Source organism: Condylura cristata, unplaced genomic scaffold, assembly GCF_000260355.1.
Source record: "Condylura cristata isolate star-nosed mole 26May11 unplaced genomic scaffold, ConCri1.0 scaffold00013, whole genome shotgun sequence".
NCBI lineage: Eukaryota > Metazoa > Chordata > Mammalia > Eulipotyphla > Talpidae > Condylura > Condylura cristata.
Window position 1 is genome coordinate 50,165,137 of NW_004567114.1, and position 23,519 is coordinate 50,188,655.

Consider the following 23,519-nt stretch of genomic DNA (forward strand, 5'->3'; position numbering starts at 1 on the left):
AAGAAGGGCCTGACTCCCTCACAAATCATTTTGATCCTAGCTCCATTATGATTCCAAAGATTAATTCTCAAATGCTTTTGTTCTCATTATATGATGAAAACACTTTCAAAACTTAAGAACGTGGGGTCCTGTTTCACTGGTGCACATTTTTGTATATACTTATTTACTCACACGCTTTCAAAAATGTCAGACTGACAGTTCCCCAGATCTTTAAACACAAAATAATAGTCTATGGACTGTGCCTTTAAGTAAAGCACACCACATTGTTAAGATCTACCACCATCCCTCAGCTTCAGCGGACACTTATTTTCTCTTTAGGGCTTGAATATTTAAGGAGTCACACTAGTAAGTGACTGGAAATATTGAAAACCTGACTTTAAGTGTGCCATGAAAATCAGACTGCACTTCAACCCCTCATTCATCATATCACAGGTGGTATGGGGAATAAAGTTTCATAATCTAAATGTCTACTAACATCTAGTCAGTGTTTTACTTTTTTTGACATTGAGGAAAGTTGAAGTTGTAGTAGTCTCAACTCTGGCAGTTCTACTCTTGTTATAAAATCAGCATTTTCAAAAACAGATAGACCTGTGGAAGCCAAATTGTAGTCACACTGTTTCCTATTGTTTTAATTTTTTTCAGCGGTGTATGCCTTTTTGAGAAATGGTATTACCATTTACTAGCAAGCATATTAGTACTTCTGGGAAAAATAGAAGGAGACAAGCATCTTCAGTCAAGAGGCAGTATGGTTTGTTCAGTGGCTCATTGGCAGAACAAGAATGAAACCAGAGAGTTTCATTGTCCATTTTAGTCTAATCTTCTTTGCTGATCAGCAACTGAGCCTACAGGTGATAAGCATCTGTATTTATGATTATTCATCTTGTGGCTAATGATAGCAACAGTAGTGAGAGCTCTTGAGAAAACATATAGCAGATATTCAAGTGAAAGCAAATAATTATAGAGAAAGGGAAGAACAACTTGGGCTGCACTGTTACCTGAATAAAAAGACAATTAAGAATCAAAATAATCATTTTATAAAAAGTAGTAAAAATAAGAGGGGGAAGGGATGGTTGGTTCCTACAATGTTTCATAGAAATTAAATTTTCTACAATTTATACAATATGATTGAATTTTTCCCCATTTTGTGAAAATATATCCACAGTGCTGGTGTTCATAGATATAAAAAAAAAAGTAAGCAATTTGTTTTATCCTTTATAAGTAGAGTTTAAGGTTGATGGCAGAGACAGGAAAATGTTGATCAAATCTAGCTCCATGTCCTTCAGCTGAAGTGCTTTATACTCTAGGCTAAGTAAATAATTCTAAATTATCCTTCAATGGCATTCATAATGGTGTCTGAGGTTATGTGGAAATATTTTATTCTTTGTTTTCCTTTCTCATCACTCCAAGATACATGAAGAGTAAAGAGCCTCTTTGATAGATTACATGACTTAACCTGTGGGGCTGCTAGGACCTCAAGCTTTGGGTGAGGCATAAATGAATGTGAATATCACTTGTGCTGTTTACTAATGCAATCCTAGGTTAGTTCTTTATGCTTACCCCACAATTCCTTGAGTTTAGAATGAAAATAGCCTCATCATGTAATGCTAAGATTGAAATAAGAACGTTAGCCAAACAACTATTGATTCATTTCCCTTCTGGTTATTTCTCATAGGATCTTAACACATATTATTCATATAATTAACCATGTTGTCTTATCATTTATCCCTCTTTAACCTATAACCTCTTTCATGGCAACAATAGCAATCATGCTTCTGTGCCTAGAATCTACCACATGATACCTTAAAGAGAGTAAGCACTTAGAAACCATATATTGAATTTTATTTTCTGTGTGTCAGCATACACTCAGCAATTTAATGAAATAAAACCATCATCAAAATGCCCATCGATGTTTCTTTTCTTCAATATGCTAGCTGCTTTATTTTTAGAAGTGTCTTTCTAGAGAATTCACTAAGACTGATAGCCTTTTACTTCAAGCAGGCAGAGTCTTCCCAGGGTAAATTGGGCTATCTATTTTCACAATTCAGCTGGGCCCTGCTTCTGTCCTGAATTACTTTGTGGCATGCACTTTTAGATGTGTTTTTCAGTGAAACAGGAGGAGCCCAAGGAAAGTAAATTAGTCAAACTCTTCCACCTTTTGTCAACTGAACAAGCATTAGTAGCAATTTATAATATGACTATGTAAATATATAAATAAAACATTTTAATAACATTCATAAGAATTTTAGTGAACCCTAGATGTATTCAAAATGCTTTGATTCAAGGAAATTTTTTTTTAAGTTCTCCACAGATAAAATAAATGACTTATATAAATACTTTGAAGAGGCAGATTCAATTCAGTCACAGCTTATGCATTTTACTTTGGTGGGGGGAATATAAGTAAATTAAGTCTTGAAATCAATTATTTAAGTACAATTTTTCTTTCTTTTACTTTTTGACCTCAGATAGGCTCAATTGTCTCATCGAACAGTGCTGTTTTGGTATAACTGAGACAACTATACATAAAGCCCACATAATGCCTACTGTACAGTTGAGGCTGGAGTAATGGTGGCAAGATAGTAGCATTGTTATTCCCGCACAGCCTATCTCTGGGCCTCCCATTCAGGAGAGATGGAAGTTCTCAACAACAGCCCAGTGGGGAATTTTTCAGGAGTATACCTTCCAGTTTGCACATGGAGTGGTAAATGGAGCCTGTCATGCTAAGGCCTGCCAGGGGGGCTTTGTGAAGATGGACAGCAGGATTCCTTAAATGACTATATTGCAGTTCTCATCTGCAAAACAAATATAGGCCCATTTAAAGACCTAGTAGGCCCAATACAGTGTGTGTGTTTGTGTGTGTATATATAGCTTTATAGAACTTGCTTTTTATAGTGCATGTAGGTGCTTGTGACACGATTCTTAGCCCCTATTTCTCAATATTGGAGGAGATAATATATTTTTAAGGATAGCGATAGCTCAGGTGGCAAAAATCTTTTTCCTAGGATTTAAATAATTGCTAAATATCACCAACTTAATAGTCCTATTGTTAAAACCAAAAGTTTTAATTCAAGAAGTTTTGGGTTCCACATACTTTCCAAGGGTCTTGTTAGCATTTTCTTAGTCTTAAGAGAAATGGACATTTCTTATGAAATGACTGTGGAAGAAGACAATAGAAGAAAACCTAATGGCATCAGCAAGGTGTCTGGTTGCCCAAAGCAAGGTGTTATTGGTGTCCTATTTGTGTGTATAAATGTATGGAAAGATTCTTTGTAGACAGCCTTTAAAGATATATCCCTCGTAGTAGGAGATGAAGCACCTGATTTCCAGTATACAGTTATATTTGACAAATTAACTTTGAGTTCGTATGGATACGGAGGTAGATGTAGTCATTAAAATTTAAAAGTATCAACATTCAAATATATTTGATAATCATGAGGTGCAAATGGTGATTATGCTACATTAGACAACAGTTTTCTTGAATCAAAAATACATTTTTATCTTGATAGTAATATGAAAACTATTTTTCTGGAATGATTAAGAGTGAAGAATACTAACTACTGAAGGTATATGTAAGAAGTGATCCCAAGAACAATATCAATGTATTTCATTTTGAATCTGGGTCATGTTGCAAGAGAAAACCCTTCAAACAGCATTCTCTGTATTAAATGCTAGTCCCCAAAACATTAAGTGATAGTGTTTTGTAGTCTATAATGATGTTAAAATTAGATTAGAAACTGAATTATGACTTAGTAGAAAATAGTAAAGAAAATGTTTAATTAGTTCTCTACAGATAGTTATCTATCAAAACATTTATATATGTACATTTCCATACTACAGTATATCCACTTCAATATACATAATGATGCCTTTTATTGGAAGAGCACCATAATATAACAGACCTATAAAAATATACCCCTACATGAGTATGGAGTATAACAGCCCCTGACCTTAAGGATCTAAGGACACAGCAATGCAATAGAAATTGAGCTTTGAGTCTTGACTCTCCTCCTTTTAAAGGAACTGGGATTTATTGTTTTAGCAAGTGAAGATTTGATGGAATAAATGTTGTAGGAAGATTGATAGAACGCTGATGAAATTTCTGTGGTAGTTTGGACTTAGACCATTACAAAGTACTCTCATCATCTCCAGTTCAGTAACTCACTAGTCACTGTACCAGCTGGGACCTGCTATCAGTTTAGTGACTTTAGGTTTTTGAAACCTCCTTCTACTTCACATCTCTTTTCTTCTCCAACCTGTATGTTTGATTTTCAGTATTACATATGTTACTTACGTTACACTCTAAGTTACCACCAATGTTTAGATATGCATGGATGAATGTAATAAGAAAAAAAAAAGACTCACTATTTATAATTTCCTTACCAACACCTGAAGAGACTGATTCAACAAGAGTGGAGGAGTCCAGAATTTTTTGACCTATAGCTCTAGCCATTTATTTTTGTTGTCGAACTGTGGGCCTTATGCTATTACTGAGCTGTAAAATCACCTGCTCAGGAACACTGCAACTATAATTAGTTGGTTATGATTAATAAAATTAAAACTGTAGAGAAAATATTAGAGTATTACATTTTTGGAAATCTTTTGTATTTGTTACACTATGAACGTACAAGCATGTACACACACACACACACGGTGGGGCATGAAGTTAAAAGTATTTCTTATTCTGAAATTTGATCAAAATGAGAATGTTAAGCTGCAAAGCTGGTAGAGAGTTTTGTTCAGAATACAGCACAGAGGCAGGAATAGGAGCAAGATACATTCCTGTGGTTCTAAAATTCAAGAGACAACAGGTATCTCACACACAAATGGCAGTTTCCAGGGCTTACAATTGCTTTGTAAGTCAAATTTTGGGGCATCATGCATGAGAGAGAAGTATCAAACGAGGCCAAAAAGTCTTCTTTATTCTACAATTTGTGGTAAATATAATACTAATCACCCAAGAATTGTGTGTAACAATGTTCCACAGTGCCCAGAAGATACCTAACTTGTATTAACCTGGTGATGATTTTGGGTCAAGAAGTTTATGTGTCTGGGCGGTGGTGCAATGGGTTAAAGCGCAGCACTGTGAAGCTAGCCACAGCCACTTCAGCACAAGCTCAATTCCCAGCCAGGGAGGTGACCTACATGGCTGGCAGACCTCTCCTGACCCACCCACTACTCCCCTTCCCTCAGACTGACTTTGTCAGTCTGCCTGTTCTGCTTCCCAGTCTGTCTCTGGTGAATCCTCTCACCTCCCCTGTACCTCTGGCCTGTACCACAGTTCTGCATGCATAAGTAAATCAATCTTAAAAAAAAAAAAAAAAAGTTATGTATCTGGGCTCAGCTTCCTCTCCTGTCTCTTGGTACTCCCCTCAGCAGTGTATTTCAGTCAATCCGTCTATTCTGTTCCGTTTCTGGTCAATTCTCTCATCTCCCACATTTCTGGCCTGTACACACACAATGCTTGCTTGTATACATAATCTTTTTAAAAAGTTCATATTTTATGCCTCCTACATTCCTATACCCATCTATATATAACTGTGCCTTAGGCCTCTGATTTTCTAGTCCATTCTCTTCTAGTCTCCTGATCAGCCAACCAGCCTATTCACCACTACTGTACATCTATAGATTTTACTTTGGGTGCTTCTACAAAGTGGCTAGCCAGGAGTACCATTCAGTTTCACCCATCTGTATTCTTTTCTCTCACCAGAGTCTTTCAAGGCCAGACCTGAGGTTAGAGTGTAGCCACATCGATTTTCAACTTGTATGCACTTACTGAGTCATCCTATTTATAAGCCACTTTTCCCTTCTTCCTTCAGCTGGTCACAAGAGGCCCTTCACACAGACACAGGTGTGAGCTCAGGAAGGGACACTTAGGAAACAATGGTAATAATACAAGGATCTGGGTTGTTTAAGGAGCTCACTTGTGCTTAGGCACAATCTCAAATATTCTATTTCTATCTTACAATGGATTGCTGCTGGGTGCCTCCCCATTTTTTAATGTATGATGGGTGTGACAGGACCCACTCATGTGGGGTCACTTTGGGACCACAGTCAAATGTCCCAAATATACTGTTAATACTTCTAAGTGTTAATATTCTTGTATTTTTAAAAAGATTTTATTTATTTATGCATACCAGTACAGGCTACAGGCCAGAGGTGCAGGGACAGCGAGAGGATTCTCCAAAGACAGCGTGGGGAGCAGAACTGGCAGATCAACAAAATACATTTCTGAGTACAGGAGGGGTCTGCTGCGCCATGTGGATCTCTTCCCAGGCAGAAATCGAACTCATACTGAAGTGGCCACCTTTTGGTGCTCCAACCTGGTGCATCACCAGCGAGGGTCCCATTGTATTTTTGAAGGAAACATTGGTTTTCAACACTATGCAGGATTCAGAGGCATAGGTTCACGCCTCTTCACATGTAGGTTAATTTGGGTAGAGGCTAGGAATACTGTATCCTACAGTACACATCTTCTTACACAAAAAATTCATCAGACAAAAATGACAACCGTGCTAAGATGAGAAAACCTGGTGTATGACTGCCTTTAGAAACTGAGAGACCTACAGGTGCTGTCTCCTTATGATAAGGGGTGCAAGATCCAGCACTTCTCTTTGGAGGGGATATCCTGGTATGTCCCTGATCACTGGATCCCTAAAAACTCTACAAAGTGGCAGCTCCCTGACCTTTATAGGACTTACCTACCTCCTCTAAAGTGTGCCATCTTATCAAAGACTCCAACAGGATAATTATCTCTTGGTCAATCTGCCTGATTAGCAACACATCAATCTAGTGGATCAAAGGGATGTTCTATGAGATGTGCAGACAGATCTTCTTCACAATGCACCATAACAGATGTTGACATAGTTCTGAATAAAAACTGTAGATGAATATTATTGTCTGCCGCACATAAACTGTTTCATTCCTAATTGGAATATATCCTAATATTTGCCAAATCAATGGTGACATATGTACCTGGGTACTTACTAACCTGCTTTATCAGTAATATCAGGTCTAACATTTTATTTAGGACTACCGATGGTTGAGCTTCCACTAATCTAGTCATTCTCCTGGATCTTTCTGAGTTCTTCTGGAGCCATTATTAGTGAGTTAAACAAATGACAGACAATCCTTTGTATATTTAAGGGTGACACTAATCTTTTACTTCCACTCTGTCATGGGATAATGTAATTGGTTTACTATTTTGGCTGCAGGTTGAAGTGTTTCATCAGCTTTGTTTGGCTTTCCTCATTATGTAGCTCTTACTCCACAGGCCAAGAACCAAGCAAGGGTTACTCAAACTGCTCCATATCAATCCCAGTTACACACTTTGGAGTGCTCAAATAACCATGAGTGGGCTATGGAAATGGAAGAACCACTATAAACAGGACTTTGGACACATACAACTGAATGATCGAGCATATGGACCTTTCTCATACAGCCAACTTTGCTTAACTCTCTTCTCAAAGATGTGCTTTGACTTTACTCTGGACCTTTGTTTTCTAATTTATTAGTACTTCACCCCTGCCCAATTTCGGTTCCCTAGTACATGCATTCAAAGCTTTAACCTGCCTCTAAAAGCATCACTTTAGCTACCTTCCACAATTTTTTTTAAACATTCCACAAGATGCTAGTTTTATGATGGTTTAGTTACTGTGATTTTTTTTTGGGAAACTATATGCTAACTTCCGAACATTGGTGATTTTATCATCTTGTTAATGATCTTTAATCCTAATGTAGCCTGCTAACAAACTTATTTTAATCCTTTTTAAAAAGTTGAGGCTTCTTTTGTGATTCAAAAGTAGTCAAGTCTCAAAAGTTTCATGTAAATATCTATTTTTACAATCTCCAATATAGGACAATTATACTTGCTTATGTTCAAATATAACAATGATGCTGTCAATTGAGATGTGTTAATTTTTCACTTGTAGGATTTTCTTGAATATTTTTCTGCTACATTTTAAATGTTAATTGCACCTACAAGTTTACAATCTCTTTCTGCTACTGAATTAAACCTTTTATCATTATTAAATGTTCTACATTTCTAGTAAAGCTTTTTGCCTGTGTGAATAACAGTATGGCAACACCAACTGTTGGTATGCTTCTTGTAGTCTACTGATGACTTTTTTTTATTCCATAAATGCAAATCATGACTGAAGTCTGATTAACTGTCAATTCTGTATTGCTAAATGTGTTTTACATATATATTTGTGAATGAGATTACCCTGCAATTACTTCTTTGTATTATCAAGATTATGCTGGCTTCATGAAGTCTTTAGTTTTAAAACCCAATAGCAAAGTCATGAAAGTCTGTGTGTAAACTTTCACACATTCATTTAATGTCACAATTCAATGAATTTAATAAACATCAATATGGTGGTTTCTTTTCTCTTTTAAAATTTTTATTTATTTATGCATACAAGAACTGGGGTCTAGGCCAGAGATGTGGGAGGGGGAGGGTGTGTGTGTGACAATTCACCGAGGTCAGAGTGGGGAACATAGGCAGATCTACTTAAGTACACCGCTGAGGAGTCAGCAGGCAAGACAGGGGGTCTGCTGCACCATGTGGGTTAGCTCTCTGGCCCACTTCCATGGCTAGGGGTAGTTTAATAGTGCTGAGATTAACCCTTTGTGCCACCAGGGAGGCCCTCTCCTAATCTCTTCATGCACATTTTCAAACATTGTGTTTTTGGTGAATTTTGTTTCCAATTTTCAAACATCAGCACTCATTTGTTTATAGTACCATTTTCTTTTAATCTCTCTGTATTCCTACACTTTTTGGGATTTATTCATAAATTGTGAATGGATCCCCAGTGGGGAAAAAACTGAGAAGACTAAATGATAACCACCATCATCTATTATAAATTTTCATTGAGATATGCCTTGACTTAACCCATCATATTCTATGTAGATGAAATCTGAGGATTTAATATTACCAATGACATAGGATATGGTAAACCAAGTACAGTCAAACTGATCAAATCCTATATGCTGCCTTTTTTGTACACAGTCTTGTTGAAAGCCATTATGAAAGACTTCTTTGGCTCTACAACTGCAGAGTTAAGCCAGAGCTCATGTGGCTTGCAACAACTAAGGTAATTATATATTATTTTTAAAAATTTGTTTACTAACTTGTTCTTTCACAGATACAATTTACATCATGAAAAGAAATACTTAGATTTCAAACTTAAAACCATCATTTTGTAATTAAATCTCTAAATAAAACATTTCAGTTTCTATTTTAAAAGTACACTGCTGTTGGAGTATAAAGGACCGGGTGAGAAAAATAATGATGATGATGAACTATATACCAGAGACATTTTATGGGGGTGGAGTGGGATCAAAAACAGTGGGGGGAGGGAAGTGCACTAGACTATGGTGATGGCACACGGGTGATTTGGTGACGGGAAGCCCACGGGGATTACAACTGAGATGGAAAAAGGCACAAAATGATGTAAAAATAAACTATTATTTAAAAAAAAAAAAAGCACACTGCTGTTAATATTGTAGTTTCTCTATGCAAGTCAAGACATTCAACAACTGTGTCTTGGCCTACCGACAAAAACGACAAATCTGGAAACTTCCAAGAAGTAGATCTGAGACTATATTCCCTTGTGGTGTATGGAATTTTTAAATTATCTTTTTATCTACACTTCAAAAATAACCAAAATCATATACAAATGGAATCCTGTTTAGAGGATGATATTCACTATAGTGTGCTGTTTCTAGTTTCAGGGTATTAAATTTAAGTCAGTATCCTTGGACTCTTGCAAAGACGTTTATTTGCTAAAATATTAGGAAAAAAGGAAACTAAAGGGCTCCAAATTTAAAACTGTTAAGACATTTAAAAATCGACTGAGTACCGGCCCTCCCTGGTGGCGCAGCGGGTTAAAGCACAGCACTGAGAATCTAAAGCCGCTTCCGCATGAGTTCGATCCCCACCTGCCCTGGAGGTGACCGCAGGCGTGGCAGACCTCTCCTGACCCGCCCACTGCTCCCCTCAGCAGTGTGCTTCGTTGATCTGCCTGTTCTGTTTCCCACTCTGTCTCTGGTGAAGCCTGTCACCACCCCTGAGCCTCTGGCCTGTACCCCAGTTCTGTATGAATGAATAAATAAATCTTTAAAAAAAAAAAAAATCTACTGAGTACCTAGTACCTAGAAAATAGTAAATGATTAGGACAAAGTTCAAGAAAATTATCTAGTAGGTACAGGTACATATTTAAAATTTGGATGAGTAATGCAACAATTTTCTTATGTTGGAATGAGATTATAATACAAATGTTGAAAAAATATTCGATACTGAAATTCAAAAGCTATTGTTCAAAGTAATTTTCACCCTTTGTGGCAAATAAAACTGAATAGAAAATCTGCATTATAAACAAGTTACTGTTCCTGAGCTACATTTGCCTTGACAACTACTCTTGTCAAATGCATACATTGTACATTAGTGATTCCTAAAGGTAAACCAGAGTACTCAGGTAAACCAGAACTTTCAGGACTACTGATTTCAGTTTACAATTTTACTCTTTGCTATAAAACAGTGATACTAAAATCTTAACCATATTGTTGACTGGTTCTTTACTGCCTACAAAATTTCTACAGAAAACTTAAAACTTTTAAGATTTGAACAAGGACTGCTAATGACTTCACTTATAACATGGGGTGCAGGGTGGGTAGGTGGAATCATGTTTACAGGATGTCAGTTTCATTGAATAGTGAATATCCCAAAAGTTCATTAATTAATATATCTTAACTGCTTTTTAAAAATCATGGTGATTGGATCACATCTAATGACTGGATATTGGATGTATTAATGCTTTTACAGTCTTCTCAAGTATAGATGCTATAATAAAATTTTAAAGAGTAGTTTCTTACCTTAATGAATCTTAGAAAATTTTATTTTTGGACAACTGATAAAGTGAAAAGGCTGCTGAGAACTTCAAAAGTTCAAATACAGTAAACAGAATTAAACATGACCCCAAGTACCAAAACAAATTAGAAATTGTTCAGCCTATGAATCATGGTACTTAATTGAAAATAAAGAGTGACACATTAAAAACTTAGTCAGTCAGAACTTACACAATCCGACAAAATAAATACCCACAAAGTTTGACTTAATAATCATAAACTATGAAAGAAAATATAAATATTTTCTCCAATGTTAGCAGCTTTGCTATAAAGTAGAATAGGCTTCTACATATTTCTAGTGGCTCAAAAGGATGTCTTTCCTCTCTAAAATTCAGATCCAGGTAACAAACATCTGAACTATGCAATCTTGTTTTTGTGAACATTAAAATGAACTATTCTCTGTATATACATATCCAGCATGAATTTTAGCTTTCCTTTCATGAAATGGTAAAAGCTCAATATACCTCCTTAATAAAACTTTCATCATAGAGGTAAATTTTATTTTCCAATTTTATGCAAAAAAGCTCATTTTTACCAATGAGATGGTAAAATTAGAGGCAACTATAAACTTAAAATTGCACAGCTTCTTAGTGTTTTATTCATAGCACTCTTTATACAGCAGAAGCTTCACTGATAGTTAAATTTACCGCAGCATCCTGTAGGTGAAGCACAAAATTACATTAATTATAAACAAAGCACTTTTGACTTTTTAAAATTATATATATTTATATCCAGTTGACAAATCAGCATCACAATTATTACTGTATAAAAAACTAAAAATCACCATGGAAGCTAAGGCCTAAGTTCTTATTCCAATTAGTTCCTTTTTTTATATCTAAGATATCAGAAGTTAAATTCCATTACCTCAAAAAGGTCTACATTATTTACATAAGAGTATGGAAAATAAAAGCTGCTTTTCAGTTAGATTGCTGTTACATTACAGTATTTACATTGTAAATGTTAGGGGGAAAAGCACTTTTCCAACAAATGCCATTTCAAACGGAAATATATTGTGCCTGGAATTTTGTCCTTAAATTGAGTATCCTAGTAAGTATCTGTTGAATAAAATCTTTCAGTAAATCTATTGGAAATTTGAAAGAGTACCATTAAATTAACTATGCTTCTTCATATTGCTAATCTACTGATACTGGTAAGTACAATATTGTAAAAACTATAAGCAATGAAGCTTTAAATGAAACAATGGCAACATGTGAACATGTGTGTAGATGGAATTTTATTTAAAATTATAAAATATAATGCCTTAGTGTTTACCCATAGTTATGAGACTATCTAATATTTTTTTTTCCCCGTCATCTAGGAAGTCTCATACGTCCCTAAGCATTGAAACCTTCCAGTAACTTACCAGAAAAATGTACTTATATTTTTCTGTTCTTAGAATTATTTTTCTAATATTTAAAAACAGCTAAACCCTTGGCAAAAATAAATGCAATCAATTCAGTGTAACAGACTGAGCTACTGTACTTTAATTTTCAATTAAAGTAACCTACTGGTGTCATAACTGAACCAAATGTAGAAATATTTAAGTGACCCACTAAGAAGCTCATCAAATCAATTATAGAATGCACAAGGTGGAGATAAGTTTTGAAAGTGTAAGGTAGTTAATGTGGAAAATGGTAAATGCTAGGTTCAATAACAAAAATGGTACTAAATGTACAAGAAAGTTAAATTAACATAGTATAAAAGAGAATAGCTTAAATAAACTGGGATTCACATATTACAATAGCAAAGTTATGACCACATGAACTGAAGACATGAACAGTTCTGAAAATTTTCTTTTCAGTCTAGTTCAAAAAGAAATAGTCAGGCTTTTTTCCTGTACATAGTTTTGAGCTTTGTCTATACCATATATAGTAGAAAAATAAATTCTTTAGCAACCTAGAAACAGTTTATAAAACTCTTAAAGTTTAATTTTCTTTGCCAGACATGCCGATGTTAAACTGACAGCTATAAATTAAAGCTATATAGACAATAGGTATAAGTAATATAGAACAAGTTAAGAATACTACATTTACCGGATTTTTCTTTTTAAAAATTACTGTACTTTCTTAATTCCTGTGTGCTTTGCAATAGGAATAATAGGGATTTTGTTTTCTTAGAAAAGATAATAACATGTAAGAGTATAACACAAATAAGATAATTTATAATATACATGTACTTCAAACAGCAGCCTGGTTCATGTCAACATCTTGATTTTGAAGTTGAAATTAGAAGTATAATACCTAGGACATAACCATAACTGTTGGGAAAGAATATTTATTACATGAAATAATGGAGCAAATCAAACTCTTAGGAGCCTCAAATCTCAAAATTATCTATTTACTATAATACACATAAGACAACCTTAAAATTGCAGTATGAAGATTACAATATGAACCAATGAATTTTCTCTTTACTAATACAAAATATAATGTAGAAATGAAAGGAAAGTCATTTCCTTCATCTCCAGAAAAAAAAAAATGGCTGGTATGATAATGAATGGATTTTGAATTAAGTTTAATTAAATTTACTAATGCCACCTATTCTGAAAATTATCCATAATTTAGTGTTTTGGTTCTATGTTTACTAACAAAACGCTTAACTCCAAAAGCAGCAGTCATTTACAGCAAACCTGGTACCAACATAGCAGGAAAAAAATTGTTTAAAAAATGGTGCAAAAGCCAGTTTGGATTTTAGTACAACATATCACAGAAAAGAATATGAATACAAGTTTGCAATTTATATATACACGCTTCAAAGAGGCTGTCAGTACCCAAAGTGTTTTTATTGCTATATTAGCAATGGATTTTTGGATATACTTTTAAGGGCCACATAAAAATAGATTCAAGGAACAGATTAAATTGAAGTCCTAGATTAAAATGTTTGGTTTAAAGAATTTTCTACAACAAATTTTATGTTTATGTATGAAAAGTTATATAACCTTATATGAAAATGTCATGAAGTCTTTTCTACACTATACTAAATGTATTTCCCAAGAGGGAAAAAATTAAAATATCTAAAATATTTTAGATTAAGAATACAAGACCATCAAAGATCTCTTGAACATGCATCTGTTTACAGAATTAACAGTATACAAGATGTTTATTTCATTATGGACCATAAAGAAATGAGTTGGTGACAACTATCCTTTGCACAACACTATCAACTCACTTTAGCCACAAGCATGTCGTTGGTATGTGTGTACAATAAGTTCATTTACCCCTCTCATCAAATCATCCACAGGTTTACTTAGAAGGTGATGATGCAGAAATATGTAAAGTGTACTTTTCCTTTCTTTCAAACAACATCCCAAGCACGGCATAAGTAGCCTGAAATTAAAAAATACTTAACTGGGCTTTTAGTTATCTATACAGAGTGCTAAAATGTAAATTAAGTTGCCCAAATTAGCACATCAAATAACAAAACCAGCCATAAAGCAGGCTGAAAAGCATTAAATGTTTCATATGTGAGTTTTTAAATCATTTAATTTCTATAGAAAAATTTTATTCACAATATAATGTGACAGAAAATGCCACAGGAATGATATACTGATTGCAATAAGGTTGCATGCAACAGCAGTTTGTATTTTATAGCTATTTTTGTTTATAAAAATTAAACCTCTCCAGTCATGCTTATCACATGGTTTTAGACTGTGAATGTAAATGAGTTAGGAATACCATACAGTTTAAAGAGAAAATGTCTCATCATTCTGAATGTGAATTATCTGTAAGAAACATGAAGTATACTACTGAACCCTGAATCATGCATGTCTAGATTTGATTTTTATCCAATTTTGGGCTATCTGCAATCAATGCGTACTTATATAATACCAAGAGGATCTGTCTGTAATTGCGGTTGTATCAGCTGAGGCTGCAATGGTGGTGGCAACTGAAGCGGTACCATTGGTTCCACCAACTGTCCTGGGTTTGAATGTGGTGGAGGAGCCACTGTATTCGCAGTTTCTACAATTTCTCCGTTGTAAAAGAAAAACTGACACTGTTGAATGAATGTTTCAACGACAGATTGATGGATTTTAGTAGTAGACAGAAACTCTCGATTTTCAAAGTCAGGTCTCATCAAGGTTGGCCAAAAACAAATGGATAAATTGTCAGCTGTCATAAGGTTGATTTTATTTTGTTGACTAACCCTAGATATAAGGAAAAAAAAATTAGAAATCATTCAAACTCATTACAGTGAAAAACTCTGAACTGGAAATGATCTCAGATGATTTACTTTTACCTTCTATGTTAACCTAAATTTAAGAAACACTTTTTTCATGTATATTTATACTCAACTACATTCTGAGACAGCAGTGAAATCTATCCTTTATGAGAATCAAAAAGTGATTTAAAATATACCCATGGGTTTTATAAGTTACTTACAAAAGCCTCTTACTTTGTGCAAAAAAACTTTTCTGAAAGTAAAAATGAATATGACAAATATTAATGAATTTCTGGCAACAGAAACAAATTTAATTGTCTCAAAATTTCTTGACTATTGTGAGAGATGAAAAGACAAACTACAGTACGTCATCTCTTTAAAACTAACTTTGGACAAATTAATTTTCAAAAAAATTCACTTCTAGTCAATATTTTGAATCCTTAATACCTACTACACTGTCACAAATTTAATCTGAAAGACAACTCAGTTCACAGAATTACATTACTCTTTATAATTCTAATGACTTAACAATTTACAAAATGATTATACATTATTAATAGATATACATACAAGCCTTTAAATATCTAAGCAAGTATTTCTACCATCACCTACAGTAAGCAAATCCAATATATAAGATAGCAGGAAAATCTTATGCATAAATTTGCACATCAAAAATTTAAATTTAAAGGAAAGGAACATGTGTAGTGTGAATCTATTCCTTTAAATCAAACAGTGTTGGAAGTCCATGTTAATGCAATAAAAACAAAGAAAAATACCTCTACATGCATGGGTGAACTGGTGGTGGGAACGGCATGGGAACCACACCAGAGAAGAAAAAGTACACATTGTATAAAAATGAAAAATGATGCTAATTATATATATATAATATATATATATTTTATATATATAAAATTTAAAAAAAAACTATCCATATATAGATGTTGATGTAAACATGTGCCCTAAAAACATGTTCTGTGATAACAGCTTTTACTATTTAATGACTAAACTAGAATATGAAAAATAAAATCAATCTTTTTGTTAAAATATAGTAGTCCTAGTCAGGTGTTTCCACTAGTACGAAAGTACAGATCCTGAAAATAGTTATAAAATGAAAGACCCAGAGTAGAGGTATCAGGTCTGTTGAGTCAAAAGAGAAAGGTACATAATCAGTCAGAGATGGGGTAACTACTAAAGAAGCTTGCCTGAAGTGGTAATGTCTTCGTTGATAAGTACTGGTAAAAGTGGTAAGGAGGTTAATTCAGTCAAAATTGTAGTTATCCACCTCAGTGAATTTCAGAATCTCCTGGAAGGCTTGTTAAAACAGAAACTGATGAATGATAATGTTTGAGGTGAGGCAATGATAATCTGCACTCCTGACATGTCCCCCTGATGATTCTGATACTGCTGACTACAGGCAAGTATAAGTGTATAGGAAGGATGAGGCACAAATTGATACTGTAAGTGCTATTTGATTCATATTATAGCATTTATTTGTTATATGCTTGGATAAAAAGAAAAGGTAATTGAAGAAGTCAGAACTAAAGCACTGAGTGTTAAAACAGCTTGCATTATATTTTCAGGATATAAGTTACTATTTAGAGAAGATGTTTATAGAAGTATTACTCTGGCATGAGGATTGAAAGGGAATGATTAGGAGGAAAAACTGGTAGGGAGAGAGATCAATTACAAATAAGGGAGATGATATGACCTAAATTAAAGCAGTGGCAAAATTAAAAATGGGGAAAATAAACAAAAGGCAAAAATTTACTTGACAATGTAACTCACTTAATATGGAAGGTAAAAGATAATATAAGAAACAAATAACTCCAAGGATTAGTTTTTCATGCACAATTTACATTTATCATTTATCACCTGTACTATAAGATTCCACAAAATAGGTCACTGTTTTATTCACTGCTACATCCTCAGTACTTATGAATACCCAATACTTAGCATACCCATTACTATTTGTTGAACATTTCCTTTTAAAATTTAAGTCAGATGTTATTTCTCTGTCCTGCCATTCAGAATAACAGACAGAATATACAAATCAAACAATGCTTTTTTTCATTGAGAAAGTCTTATTCCCTAAACCCCATAAATGTCAACTGAACTCAACAATGTGCTTAAAGATGTATGATTTATAGATCATATTCTGAAGCAATTTCTACACCTTGTCAGTTAAACTTTGAGGACTAAAACCAGTCAATAGACTAAACTCTGAGAATATACTACCCTTCTTCCCTTTCCATCTATCTTAGTCTATCCATCATTTGCTTTGCTTGAATCACACAGGTTTCTGCATACAGCAGGGGAGGAGGAGGGTTAGGGGTCAAAACAGGAAAGGGAAGAGCACAAGGTACTGTGAAGATGGAACACAGATGCTATGCATGATAGGTGAACTAGGGGACTACCATGAAGTGACAAAATAAAATACTGTCCAAAAATTAACAATGTAAGAAAAGAGAAAAAATTATAAATGTTTTAAAGTAAAAAACAGGGTCTAAAAAAATGTCTGGTAAACCAGCACTGTTATTTCTTTGAATGTTTTTGCCTTTATTTCTTTTTCCTATTCCTTTTAATGAAATTCAATCTCTGCTGTAGCACTTTAATTAGGCAAGTCAATGTATGTTCATAAACCATCTACTGGGTAAGATCTCTTACAGTATCCTATATACCTATTATAAAACCATGAACCATATGAATGGTAATTTTTGAAAGGAAAATTTCACTAAGTATAGTGAAAATACAAAGTATGTTGGTATTTTCACAGAGAGGAAGATTTCAGAACACGGTTACTAGAAATACTAATATAATAATAGGGCAATTAATACAAAGATTAATATTTTGCATTTCAGACAGTAGTATAAATTCAGCTTTTTGATAAAATTTTTCTGTGGAAAATCCAAAACATTTAATATACACAGAATCAACAGTGTAATAGAAAAAAAAATAGAACCTTTCAATAAGGCTTATATTCTATTCATAATATGCTACGTTAATTATGTGGTAATGGACGTATATGATTTACCTCTTTAAACCTCAATTCTTCCAATTTCAATAGGTTGATTTGGTTATCTGTCACTTCATTTCTAATATTTTTAAGAGTCTATAAAGGAGTCTATTAAAAAAACTGATAAAAATGTATTTACCAATTTTATTATAAGCATAACACGTACTAAGAGCCATATAACTTTCTTTAAACTATGTGATGAAATGTTCATTTTGAAAATCAAAGACACTTTTTATTAGAGAACCAAAATCAAACCACATGCTTAGTTTGTCACTCTTTTCCTATCTTATAATTATCCAATTTATAAAGTTACATGTTTGGACCTAGCAGTGCTTTTTATTGACAAAATAAAAATTAAATTACCTGTTTAGATGTGTTATTACATATCTGAATACATCATAGTTTACAGGATGAAATTTCTTAACAATTTCTTTCAATGCATGAAGACGTTCTGTTTTATCCAGGATTTCTGTAAGATTAAAGTAGTGAGGAGTTTATGTGAAGCTTATTTAGTTAAAAATATTTGATAAAGCCTAATTTATGCTTATTATAAGTGATCATGAAGAAAGTATTTAAAATACATTAGGTAAAGAACCTGCTAAAAACATCATCTAGTACAATAACTTCCCACAGGTAAAGCTAATCATTGAAAGACCAAAACACTTCTGAGATGATAAAATGTAGTATGGTATTTTAGAAACTAAATGAAGCAACATACCTAACTAGATACTGATTAAGAATTTACTAATATTGATTTTGAACTTACTTATATGTTAGACTCTTAATAACCATGCTACAGAGAGAAAATATTTTAGCCCTTGTAGGACAACTACTCAATTCTGTAGCAGTAACAAATGAACATAGTTGTGCTCCAAGAAAATTGTTCAAATCTGAATAACATGCCATTTTAAGTGAAATTTAAATTATCTCTAACTCTTATGTACTAGCAAATTACTCAAACTTAGAGGCAGGCTGTACTGGAACTTCAGGACATAATCTGTCAACATCTGACTTAAAATGTCACCCAATACTTATTTAGAATCCATGAGATTTATTTAAAAAGTCTCTTCATTAGTGGTACAAGCATTTAACTCAGTTACTCTCCAAATACATGCAAATTATGAAATAGGACAACAGAAATGTGATCCTGTTATAAATAGGAGACAAGAACGTGCTACTGTTCCCCTGCAATCATTTTTTTCCAAAAGATAACAATGTGCTCTTTTAGAGTAGGTCAATATGAATACCGATTTAAGTAGTATAACCAAGGGCTATGAATTCTGGTTTGCCATGTATTATTTCTAAATTAGTCCTCAAAAATTTCCAATGTGAGAAAGTTCTATTGTTTCTGGTCAAGAAGAAAATCAAAGCTACCAATTGAAACATTTGCCCACTTTACATGACAGTGTGTGTGTAAGGCAAATAAACATCTTGTAAAAAATATACTGAAGTGATTTCTAAGAAAAGAAAATTAATAATTTTAACACACTCAAAATTGTAAGTAGTACCACTTTATTATTTTGAAGTCATAATCAAAAGAAAATGGAAAAATATTTCGAAACTACATATATTTCCAACATTGAGAACACAATGGCTTAAAGCACCAAGTTACTTGATACTAACATAAAACTTCTGTCTCATTTTCCAGATAACAAGTATTTCTTTTATAACAAATGCATCTGGATGAATTATGCTAACAGAGGAATATATACTAAGTAATAATTTTATCTGCTTTATTTAAAAAAAATGGCTAGGCATGAAAACAAAGTTACTTTCTTTGACTTAAATTATAATCATTCCTCTCAAAAAAAAAAAAAAAGCTTTATACTTACTTGCTGCTTCCAATAGCTCTGGATGAAGAGAATATGGAATTAAAGGATCTGGCAGATCTGCAAAGAAAGCTTTAAGAGCTCCTGCTACAGCATTTACTGTTACTTCCATTGATACTAGACTGATAGTATGATCTATAAGGCAAAAAATTAAAAATTTTAATGTATTACAGGGGAAGTAAGCTAAACAAGTATTTGTAGGCCCTAGAATCTTTACTTAATCTTCTCATTAACTGCCTTTCTTTATATTAATTCTTTTTTTATGTTTTAATGTTTGTCTAACAATCTATGAAGAGAACCAAGCAACAAGCATTTTCAGTTACAATAAAAAATATTTTATAGATTTATTAGCATATCATTAGCTTTTGTGTACCTACCTCCTTTTAAAATACTTTATTTAATCTAAAAGCCACAAAGATTAAAAAATTACAAGACTGAGTTTAGTAATTTTAATTCTTAAAATTTTAATATAAAACAGTATAAATTTAAGCAGTAAAGTTCTAACTTAAAAATCAAGAATGGGCCCTCCCTGGTGGCGCAGCAGGTTAAAGCACAGCACTGAGAATCTAAAGCTGCTTCCGCATGAGTTCGATTCCCGCCTGCCCGGGAGGTGACCACATGGCGTGGCAGACCTCTCCTGACCCGCCTGCTGCTCCCCTCAGCAGTGTACTTTGATGATCTGCCTGTTCTGCTCCCCACTCTGTCTCTGGTGAAGCCTCTCACCGCCCCTGAGCCTCTGGCCTGTACCCCAGTTCTGTATGCACAAATAAATAAATCTTAAAAAAAAAATCAAGAATGGGATATACTAAAGAGTTATCATTAATTTTATTTACTATAAAATTAACCTTTTTCTTATACATGTAATGACTGCTTATAACAAAATATAAAAACTGACCAAAAGAAAGAAAGAAAGAAAAAATACCCCCATCATCCTCTGTTTGTACTTTAAGAATGTTTTCTTTCAGTCCTTTTCTTCTCATTTAAAAAAATGATGAATCATATACACACCACTTATATTTAATTTCATGTTTTCAATGTAACTACAATTTCACAAGTGATTTCTAAAAACTTTTATTTTTAGGACAGTAGCTTATAATTTCAAGCATGCTGGACATTTGCTAAGAACTCAACATGTATCTTAACACAGAATCACCAAGTTAATATATTACCCTATGTAAACAATTTTAATAGCTATAAAATATTCCTCCAATAGATTTTACCTAATATTCTATTGCTGAACATTAAGATTTATTTCATTTAAAAAAATCATAAAGATACTGACAAACACTTCTCTTTACTAAACTTTTATTTCCTTGTAGTAAGAGCTACACAGCAAACATTTAGTATCAGAAACTCCATGAATACTTTCATTATTCCTAAAAAAAGTCTTACAACCCAATTCTAGATATGAACAAGTTGAAACTTAGATTAACTTTCTAGGACACAAAGACCATGTGGTAGAACTAGAAAACAAAGTCAAAAAGTCTAAATGAAGAAGCTGGTACTGATTATACAACTATCCTTCCAAACCATGTTACTGGAAGTGAAACTGTACTATTTTGATATTTATAGTCTAAATAGCTTTTCTAACAATATATGTATTTTAAATGAAATACTATATAGTATTATTATTACAGTATATAGTAAGGTATACCGACATACTAGTAGTACCTTAAAAACATATCCACAACCAACAGTTTACAAATATACTGACTTGCCTATATACTATCATAGTGATTTTTTAAAAGATTTATTTATTTATGCATACAAGAACTGGGACATAGGCCAGAGGTGTGGGGGTGAGACAAGACTGAGCAGTAGAACAGGAAGACTGGATGAAATACACTGCTGAGGGGAGCAGCAGGAGGGTCAGGAGAGGTCTGCTATACCATGTGGGTCACTTCCCTGGCCAGGGATTGAACTCACGTTGAAGTGACTGCAGACAGCATCATAGTGCTGTGCTTTAACCCACTAAGGGAGGGCCCACAGTGATTATTTTTCACTCAGATGATTAATATTAAGTTTTTTTTTTTTAAAAAAAGATGTATTTATTAATGTATACAAGAACTGGGATAGGTGAGGGGGTGGTGGTGGTGAGAGGACTCATCAGAGAGTAGTAGCAGAACAGGCAGACTGACTGAAACACACTGCTGAGGGGTGCAGCAGGCAAGACAGAAGAGGTCTGCTGTACCTTGTCACTGCCCTGGCAGGGGAACAGAACTCATGCTTACAGTGGTTACAGATAGCTTCACAGTGTGTGATATAACCTCTTGCGCCACCAGGGAGGTCCCAATTTACCTCCACCCTTTCTAATTCTGGAAATGGATTTATAGTTTCCTGTTTGACTATAGTATCCAGTTATTTAACATTTTAAATTCCACTCAAAACTTTCTCCTGTCCACATTTGATAACCGTAAGTTTCTTGGGTTCTCCCTGGTGGCGCAAATGGTTAAAGCACTGCATTATGAAGCTTTCTAAAGCCATTGCAGCATAAGTTCGATCCCTAACCAAGGAGCTGACCCACATGGAGTGACAGACCTATTCTGACCTACCTGCTGCTATCCTTAGTAGTGTACTTTGTCAATCTACCTGTTCTGTTCCCTACTCTGTCTTTGGTGAATGCTCTCATCCACCACACCTCTGGCCTATACCCCAGTTGTAAGTATAAATAAATAAATCTCAAAAAAAAAAAAATCAATCTGACCAGCAGGTAGCTTTAAGAAGGAAAACAATGATTTTATTATTATTTTAATTATCATTCATAACAATTATTTTAATTTACCTTGATCAAATTGCTTCTGAATATTGTCTTGATCAGTTTTGTTCCCACTAACACGGTAGAGTCCTTCAGTACATAATCCTAAAGGAATAAATAAATTAACACATTTTTATATATGCTCATACCTGCAACAAATATGTTTAATCGTAGTACATATACTACAGTGACTTACAAAAATATGGTGGTAAGATATTTTAAGAATAAAATGTTTTTAAGGATCCCATTGAAGTAAGGATTCCCCAACACCCAAATTCTTCTTCCTCCTTTTAAACAAGTTTTTTATGAACTACTCTTTTAAACTATTTAGGATAGTCAGGTCCCTGAAAAATATGATACTTTTCTCCCCCAACCCCATTAAATAAAGCCAAAATTTATAAATGCAATACAGGGGGAAACATCAATTAAAGACTGAATGATCTCAAGAAGAAGATGGACAAGAAGGTGAATTTAAGAACAACATGACAATGAGTTCCTGGGTTTTCTTTTGGCTCTTTCTGTTTCCTACACCAGCAGAAGTATGTAACACAGTAAAAACAAAACAGAGAAAACCAGCAAGAAAAGCATACTTTCTATAGTGAAAGGATTGGGAAAGGAACAACAGAGTGAACACAACAAAATATTTTTCAGTGTAAATGTCTACTGCAGCCAAATATTCTGACACCTATTTCTCTTACATCAGAAAAGACAAGCGGGGAAATTAGAATTCAACCCCTCTTCAGCAGTAACAAAGATGTCCCATTCCCATCTTGGAAACTGCCAGTAGGGCCTAAACGGAGATTACTAACTTTCACCACCACCCCAAGTAAGAGGTATCCTTTCCCCATCAAGGTAAAGTTTT

General features: G+C 33.9%; 1 protein-coding gene across 3 annotated transcripts in view; it reads right to left on the minus strand.

Moving 5' to 3' along the window:
• Nucleotides 1-11,477: 11,477 nt before the first annotated feature.
• ARHGAP5 (Rho GTPase activating protein 5) overlaps nt 11,478-23,519 on the minus strand; it is a 64,287-nt gene continuing 52,245 nt past the window's right edge. For all 3 annotated transcript variants that reach the window (XM_012724575.1, XM_004681953.2, XM_004681952.2), the window contains exons 4-7: nt 22,685-22,762; nt 19,906-20,037; nt 18,437-18,542; nt 11,478-15,046 (exon numbers count right to left, since the gene is read on the minus strand). In XM_012724575.1, coding sequence (XP_012580029.1) covers nt 14,719-15,046; nt 18,437-18,542; nt 19,906-20,037; nt 22,685-22,762 — 644 coding nt within the window. In that variant the 3' untranslated portion in view covers nt 11,478-14,718. The remainder of the gene's footprint in view (nt 15,047-18,436; nt 18,543-19,905; nt 20,038-22,684; nt 22,763-23,519) is intronic.